Genomic DNA, 9,017 nt, shown 5'->3' with positions numbered 1-9,017 from the left:
CCTTCTTTCTATTGTGTTTCAGGAAGAAGGGTTCTTTTGAAAAGTTTTTTTTTTCCCCCTGAAGGAACCTGGTCTGCATGGCTTTTATTTTTTTGGAAAAACCTCTTCCAGAAGTGCGGTCACGTGAGATTACGCAAACAAAGTTCAAGATTTGTAAATCAGCACTTCGTGTGCATTTTCAATAACCCTCATTTACATTTTGCTTTCAAAAGCGGAATGCAGTGTACATGTAGCTAAAATGCATACCAAAATAGTATTCAGCTTTTTCAAAATAGAGCATTCATACACAATAGAGCCTATTTTGGGTTAGAACCCCTGGAAGCCATATAACTTATTTCAAAATTAGCCCCTATTCCCTTTCTATACAGCCCCTAAGCACTATTCCTCATAGAATGAAGTTTACAGAATTCAAAATAAGCCATCTGCTATTTCAAAATACCAGTTTTGTTGTGCAGACATTTGCAAAGTTATCTCATAATGGCTACGTCTACACGTGCCCCAAACTTCGAAATGGCCATGCAAATGGCCATTTCGAAGTTTACTAATGAAGCGCTGAAATGCATATTCAACGCTTCATTAGCATGCGGGCGGCAGCGGCGCTTCGAAATTGACGAGCCTTGCCGCCGCACGGCGCGTCCAGACGGGGCTCCTTTTCGAAAGGGCCCCGCCTACGTCGAAGTCCCCTTATTCCCATGAGCTCATGGGAATAAGGGGACTTCGAAGAAGGTGGAGTCCTTTCGAAAAGGAGCCCCGTCTGGACGCGCCGTGCGGCGGCAAGGCTCGTCAATTTCGAAGCGCCGCTGCCGCCCGCATGCTAATGAAGCGTTGAATATGCATTTCAGCGCTTCATTAGTAAACTTCGAAATGGCCATTTGCATGGCCATTTCAAAGTTTGGGGCACGTGTAGACACAGCCAATAGCAGCTGTCATTCCAAAATAACTTCTCTGTGTAGACGCACCCTGAACAACCCTGTATAACTCTTTCCACTGTGAAAACTGACCATTTAGTCCTACCCTTCCTTTCTTTTAATCAGTTACTGGTCCATGAAAAGACCTGCTTTGCCCGTGACTGCCTATTTTGCTTGAGAGCCTTTTTGTGAGGGTTCTTGTCAAAGCTCTCTGAAAACTCTAGTACAGCTATTTTGACTGTCTCACCCTTTCCCATATGCTTGTTGACCCCTCAAAACATTCTAATAAATCGGTGAGGCCTGTTTTCCTGTTACTGAAGCTGTGATGACTCTTCTCCTACATGTCATGTTCATCTATGTGTCTGATAGTTCTGTTCTTTGCTGGAACTTCAACCAGTCCCCAGGAAGAGTGAAAAACAATTCTAAAGAATGGTGATCCAGAGTTCAGAGTACTAGCCTGGGACTTGGGACACCCAGGTGCAATTTCCCTTTTTGTTGCAGACTTCCTATGTGAAATCAGTCTGTTCTCTTCCAGAGGTTTGCTCTGAAGGAGCTTGTTTGCATCAGAATTTTAATAGGCATTGAGTGTGAGCTCCCAGGCACCTCTTCCATCCAGCCTATCACTGGGAGAGGGAAAGGAGAAGACAGTTATTTTTATAAGGCCTTTCTTTGAATACAGGACATTAAAAGGAGAACAACTTAAACCAGACACATTTAAGTTCAGTAGGAATCAGTGCAAAAACTTCTAGTAAAAAGCAAAAACTTAATCAAAAGCTTAAATGAAACACCCCCTTAGTTTTATAAATTATTCCATATTGACCAAGAGTACCGGAGCTATACTACTATACACTGTAGTGACCCAGTGAATGCTGTATTGGCAGCAGATTTTGTTTTTGCTTTTAAGAAGGAACAAAAAGAAGAAATGGATTTGAGGGAATTAAACAGCCACCTTTTACCCTTTTAAGTTTCTGAGGGGTACATCTGACTTTGCTTTCTGTTCTGCAAAAACAGCAGCCTTGCCAGAAATCAGGCTGCTTTGAATTGTAGCTTAAGTTAACAAATCTGTTGGAGATTTAAAATACAAAATGAAGCCAAATTTGTAAAGGTTCTGAACAGCTTCAAGGGGGAGGGGAAAGTTACTTTTAAAAGGTCCCTGCTTTAAAGTGTCAGAAAATCTAAACTACCTAAAGTAAGGAGGAAAGCAGAGACCCTCAACAACCTTCAAAAAAAGAATATGAAAGCAAACCTCAGAGGCAGAGGAAATACCCAGAAGGAGAAGACTGCAGCTTGCAGTAATCTGTAAATGATTGCTGGCAAAGTCTAGAGGCTTCAAGCTTGATCTGTGTTTGTTCCAAAAGAAAGCCAAGGAGGACGGTGTTAATAAAGAGAGATTTAACTGAGAGCAGTGCTTGGAATAAAGTGGGCTACAAAAAGGTCAAATTTGATCAGTTGGAGCAGATTACAAGGGCTTTAAAAGGTAGTGGTGGAGAAATGAAACTGGGACCGTGAAGCAATATAGCACAAGATTGATTTTGGGGGTGGAGAGAAGCTGGGACAAGTGCTTATCAGCTTGAGAAGGAGGAAGAGCTGTGCTGGGTCTATTTTCATTCCCACGCTGAGTAGAGCACTCTTTCTGCTTTTTGTGGTTAGCCTTCTCTGCACTGTTTTTATTATTATTGTTATTATTCAAATACAATGGTTTCTATAATATCTGAACTGGATCCACTGAAGGGTTGGAAAGTTTTAAGGTAGGCCTATGTTTTCTTCCTTTTGGTACGGTGCTTCACCCCCCAAATTAACTGGAACTTCAGCTATAATTGAAATGTGAGCCCTGGGCTTAAGTAACAGAGGAATTTCTGGTAATTAGATCCCTTTAAGATACAGAAACCCTTTAAGCAGATGTTTAGAGAGACTCCAGGGAGCATTTAAAATATACTTCTCCATGTTACAGTGCAGCAAGCAAGTACTGATGGTTTTTTTTAAATGAAGATTGCACTGTAAATTAAATTTAATAGTGAGTTGAACACCAGTTGATATTTGCAGAAGAATTAACTCTTTGCTTGCACTGTGTTGCTTCCAAAAGGAACATTTAGGAAACTTTCTCAATAGCAAAAGAGAGGGTAAGAGCTGATCAGTCAAGTATGAATGTTGTTTTAGGGAAAAGAAACAGAAATGTCCTGTTGCTTCCAATTTTGGGCTGTTGACTCTCTTTAGGTAGTTAATTATGTCTTGAATGCATAAATTTGCCATTTGAAACTTGTGAGAGATTCTTGTTTTATCCCTTAAATGTATTTTATAACAATAGTGCAAGATGTAGAAAACTTAAGTGCTAAAGTGACTAAGACTGTATCTGATGCTTCTCTTTATTACAGGATGCATATGGTGCAAAAATGCATTTGAAAGTTCTGAGAAATTAATTGATCCGGCTTACTGATAATCTAAGTGCATGTTTTATCTGTAAAGAGAGCTGAATTCCAAAAGTTGGAAGATGGTAATTACAGTCATTTACCTTTAAGAAAATAGTTGGTGATATCAGACTCAATCAAATTTGACAAGCTTTTCCCAGCTCTTGTATGCTATCCCAATACACAGAGGCAGCACATAACACTTATTGGATGTGTTCCATAGTTGTAAAAGGAGCACAGCACAGATATGTTTGACAGTTGGGTGTATTTTACCTTCTTGGTATATACATTTTAAAGTGCTTAGATATGTTTAGTGATATTCTGTTTTAAACTGAAGAAGATGAAATTCAAAATACAAACAATCTGTCTTAACTGTGTTGCTTCCCTGATTCTCTTCCCTCATATTTGCAAGCTGCTGTGCTTTATCAGAAATGGAAATGTTTCTTTCATCAACCTCAAAGTCTGGGGCTTTATATGAGGCATAGCTGAATCTACAACAAGTGTGATTTTCTACCATCAGGGATCGTCAGTATTTGGAAATGTTCACCTTATTTGCCCACTAAGTAAAATGCCACCATTCCTTTAAAAACAAAACAAAAACAAACAAGCAAACAGTGTATCTGTGTGCTTGCTTATTATGGCAGTTGCCTTAGTGGATATACAGTATAGCTATGTCTGCACTAGAAGCATGTCTCTACAGAAGTTACTGTTGGAACAAACGGTCTGACACAAATTCTGTCAACAGAGTGCATCTACACATAAAAGTGGATTGATCTTTTGGTCCTCTCTGTTGACAAAAGACACCCTACCCCCCAGAGTGTCTACGCAGCTTTTTTATCAACAGTTTCTGTCAACAAAACACATGTGTGTAGAAGCTCCCTGAGTTTCGTCTACAGAATGCCAGTTTTGTCTAGAAAACATTCTTTTGTGTAGCTGTAGCCTGTGTGAATAAAATAAGAGGAAATTAGGGTGTAGTAAAAATATTCTATTGGTATGGGTTTTGGATGGCCATGTTACTTGCAATAGGGTGGAACAGTGAATGATTTATGCAAGACATCCCAAATAAGTGCCAAGAAATTTTTTTGTCAATAACACCATAGCATCTGTAGGTGTCACATGCATTATATGAAAACTCTTGAATTAAAGTTTTGGAGAGTATTTTTTTACTAGGACCATGTTCATATCCCTGTGATACTAAAGCCAGATTGAATTGAGTTTGCCCTGAACTGGGCCATTAAATGATGAACTTCAGTACAGATAAAATGCCATTTACCTAGGACTGAAGCTTGTCTGGTGAGTGGAAGAAACTTTTCTTTTGCCAACTGTTGCTTTTTAAATGGTGATGTTTTGAAGCTGCCCAGTGTTTTGGAAAGGTTGCCAATGTCCCAGGGCCAATGAATTGGTGGAAAGAGAGCAGGCATGGAAGTGAAAGGCATATGATTATGGGTGTGCAATTTTTCCACATGGATACGACCTGTAATTCAGATTATTGTGCAGGTGTAACCCATACACCTGCTGGCCCATGTAGTGATATTGAGACAATTTGCAGAAACTACATCTACACTATAGTGATCTGTCAAAAGAAGTTTCTGTCAGAAGAGATCTTCCAGCAAAACTTCTGTCAACAGATCACAATCACAAACAAAAGCGAAAGAGCAATTTAGTCTGTTGGCAGAAAGTGGCCAGACTGCCCAGCTGCTCTCTCAACAGAACGGCCAACCAGAAACTCACCAAACAGGGCTGCCCAGTGAACCGGAAGCCCTATCTGTCAACAGAGGGCCCCCCAGAGCATCGACATGGCTATTTTTGTTGACAGGAATCTGCTGATGAAGGTATTATTCCTCAATGTGAAGAGGCACAATGCTGCCGGTGGATGTGCCTGGTTTTGTTGACAGTCTGCTGACAAAGTGCATTTTGCGTGTGGAAGCTCTGCAGATTTTTTTCAACAAAAGCCCAGTTTTGTCAGAAAAGCCTTCTCGTGTAAACATAGGCAGAAAGCCAAGGTTGTAGAACAGACTCATTCCAACAGCCAGCTGGCTTTTAGCTCATGCAGTTCCAGCTCATGCATTAGGCTCCAAGGATCCCAGGTTCGACTGCATACCAACTAGAGTCCATCAGTGTTACACATGTGCATGCTAAAATATTTTTCAACCACAACTGACAATGAGTCAGATAAAAGGGTGAAGCATGATAAGTTATCATAGGGATAAAACCACATATCTTACTATCTTCATCTCTTTTACTTGTTTGGTCCTATTTGATTAAGTTCGAAGAAACCTTTCTTCCTGGGGGGGCAGGAGGGAATGGAAGAAGGGTTCTTTTGAAGATGGGGATTACTTTCCAAAGAGCCACATCTACGCTGCTTTTCTTCTTTTGAAGGACTATGCAAATGAGATGCCAGATATGTAAATCTGCCTCATTTGCATTTTCAATTTCCTTTATTTGCATGCCTCTTTCAAAAGAGAGTGCTAGTGTAGGCATAGCCATAGTGTCTGGATAGTAGAGTGATTTGAAGAGTTATCTAACTGTTTTGATTCCACTTTGTGAAGCTGAAGGCTTGCAGAAAATTGTTGAAGGTCCTTCCTAACTCCTTCTGTTCTTAATGTCTTACGATATTGTCCCCACCATCTTCTTTATTCAACCAACACTGGCCTCATTGCCCTGTAGGTCAGCTTCTTCCATATCTGGCACCTCATTTGCATATTCTTTCTAAAGAAATTATTTCAAAATAAGAAAAGCAGTGTAGATGTGGCTCTTTTGGATCATAGACTCATAGAACACTAGGACTGGAAGGGACCTCGAGAGGCCATCGAGTCCAGCCCCCTGCCCCAATGGCAGGACCAAATACTGTCTAAACCATCCCTGATAGACATCTATCTAACCTGTCCTTAAATATCTCCAGCGATGGAGATTCTACAACCTCCCTTGGCAATTTATTCCACTGTTTGACCACCCTGACAGTTAGGAACTTTTTCCTAATGTCCAACCTAAACCTCCCTTGCTGCAGTTTAAGCCCCTTGCCTCTTGCTCTATCCTCAGAGGCCAAGAAGAACAAGTTTTCTCCTTCATCCTCATGGCTCCCATTTAGATACCTGAAAACCGCTCTCATGTCTCCCCTCAATCTTCTCTTTTCCAAACTAAACAAGCCCAATTCTTTCAACCTTTTTTCATAGGTCACACTCTCTAGACCTTTAATTATTCTTGTCCCTCTTTTCTGGACCCTCTCTAGTTTCTCCACATCTATTTTGAACTGCGGTGCCCAGAACTGGACACAATAGTCCAGCCGAGGCCTAACCAGCGCAGAGGAGAACAGAAGAATGACTTCTCGTGTCTTGTTCACAACACATCTGTTAATGCATCCCAGAATCACTTGCTTTTTTTTTTTTACAACAGCATCACACTGTTGACTCATATTTAGCTTGTGGTCCACTATAATCCCTAGATCCCTTTCTGCTGTAGTCGTTCCTAGACAGTCTCTCCCCATTCTGTATGTGTGAAAGTAATCCTCAGCTTTGAAAGAACCCTTCTTCCTACTGTTTTATTTAATTATTGAGGAAGATGGGTTCTTTCTAACATGGGGTTTACTTTCGAAAGAGCTGTGTCTACAGTGCTGTTCTTTTAAAAGAATATGCAAATGAGGTACCAGATATGTAAATCTGTGCCTCATTTGCATTGTCAATTTCCTTCATTTGCATGTCTCTTTCGAAAGAGGAATGCTAGTTGAGACATAGCCGATATGTCTTCTGCTCTGCAGGAATCAACTAATCATGGGTCCACATTTGGGCTTTCTCTTTGCTGTAAACAAAAGGTGTGTTTTTTTTAATTTGTTAGATTGAGAAGAATATGAAGTAGTTTGTGCTTTTCACACAAGTCAGCAGTCTTCGTTAAAACCTATGGGAAAGCTAACTGCCTTCAATTCTGCAAGATTTTTACCAGGAGTTTAGTTCAAATTAAGAATATACTTGTTTGGGGAGTGAAGAGGATGTTTTGATGTGGTTTTTGTAAACTTTTTTTTCAGTCTCTCATTCAGAACTGAATTTTTTTTAAAGCAGTCAAATGCCTCCTTCTCAGTTAAAACAGCAGGGAGGACCTACTTTTCCAAAAAGGTATTTCCCCCTGCATATTGTCCAATTCTGATTGTAAATGGGGTTCAGAGGTCCAGGGATAAAGTTCTTTAAACTTATGAACATTTACATATGGCTAGCGAGAAACCAGGAAAAAGCACGATTCCCATGATTTTTTGGTTATTTCTGAATGCAACAGCAACACCAACAACTCCAATATTTTTTCCCTAGGTTGATTGCCTATGTATGACTGCAAATTGTTCTGCTTATAGAATGGTGGGGACAGGGTTGGACTATGGCATTTTTGGATACCAGATTCAGTTGTTGGCATGAAATTTTCCTGGATTTGGTTTTCTTTACTATTTACTGAAATAGGGTGAGTGTTACTGGGTAATGCATATTCTACATAATAATCTGCCAGAATGTGATGACACTACATAAGTACACAAAAAACAGAAATAGCTTTGATTAATGGTGGGTGGGGGATGGATGGTAGTTACTCTTACTGATTATTTTCCTTCTGCCACACTCAGTGGTACTAATGTGCAAGGAAGATAGGGTCCAGCATCCAGTACATAGAAAGACTGCAAGAATTAAATGGTCACCCAACATATTACAAGCTTTTGGAAAAGAATTTTACAGGCTATATTTTTACGCTGAGATCATAGGAACCTCCTCCATCCCCCCTCCCCCTTTAAAAGTCGATGCACTGTGAAGCACAATCCTGGATTCCATCACTGCTCTGCAATGTCCATTAATTTGGACATTAATGGAGAATCCAATTTCCCTTGTAATGGCCACAATGTGTTAGTTTGGAGGAAAAATAAATATGTGAGAAGAAGTCAGGTACATGTGATGTTGACTAAAACTACATTGAGGCAATTGCTTTCCAGTTAACCCATTTAAAAAAATATAGCTCATGCAATACACTAAAGTCAAAGAAAGCGTGTGAAGAATATAGACATGTTACCTGCGGGGAGGAAGTTGGAATTCATACACTAGAGCCAGGGTGACCAACCAGTTCTGAAGCAGTAGCCACTAGAATAGTGAACTAGCCACATTTATTCTGAAAATATATTGTTCAAGCCAACTAGCTGCATTCACCCAGCCAATGGACACCAGGGCACTAGAGAGGTTTGTCTAAGTCCTGGCTGGAATGACTTAGTGGGGGTTGATCCTGCTTGAAGCAGGCAGCTGGACTAGATGACCTCCTGAGGTCCCTTCCAGCCCTGTGATTTTGTTTGTTTTGTTTTTAAGCAGAAATAGCAAAATGCATTTAGGTTTCTTCTCAGTTCATGCCTATAATTCCAATTAAAAATGCGTTGTATATGCATCAAAGGTAAACATTAGGTTCCTTGCCATGTGTAAGCATGTTTCATCCCTCCATTTGGGTGAGGGGCAGAGGAGTCTGTATTCCTTTCTTGTACCTGACCTGTGTGCCCTAAATATACAGCAGAAGATTCTAACAGGTTAATCTGAATTAGTTGTCCCATGTTTGGGTTCTGGTCACATGCAAAGGTAAGATATGCAGGGTAAAAGTAAAGATAGAAGAGAATATTAAGTGCAAAATGGCACAAGAGTAAAGTGTTAGAGCCATATTAAACCAATTAAGTCATCTAGTCTGTTTCTCTGTCAGTGCG

The 9,017-nt window shown here is 40.2% G+C and overlaps 1 protein-coding gene across 1 annotated transcript in view; it reads left to right on the top strand.

Annotated features, from left to right (window-relative positions):
• The first annotated feature begins 2,530 nt into the window (after nucleotides 1–2,530).
• The window catches only part of CELF2 (CUGBP Elav-like family member 2), a 550,837-nt gene continuing 544,350 nt past the window's right edge, over nucleotides 2,531–9,017 (top strand). The window contains exon 1 of the mRNA XM_075018013.1: nucleotides 2,531–2,656. Coding sequence (XP_074874114.1) covers nucleotides 2,604–2,656 — 53 coding nt within the window. The 5' untranslated portion in view covers nucleotides 2,531–2,603. The remainder of the gene's footprint in view (nucleotides 2,657–9,017) is intronic.

This window comes from Carettochelys insculpta, chromosome 1 (assembly GCF_033958435.1).
Source record: "Carettochelys insculpta isolate YL-2023 chromosome 1, ASM3395843v1, whole genome shotgun sequence".
Lineage (NCBI taxonomy): Eukaryota > Metazoa > Chordata > Testudines > Carettochelyidae > Carettochelys > Carettochelys insculpta.
This window is presented reverse-complemented; position numbering and strand designations above follow the sequence as displayed.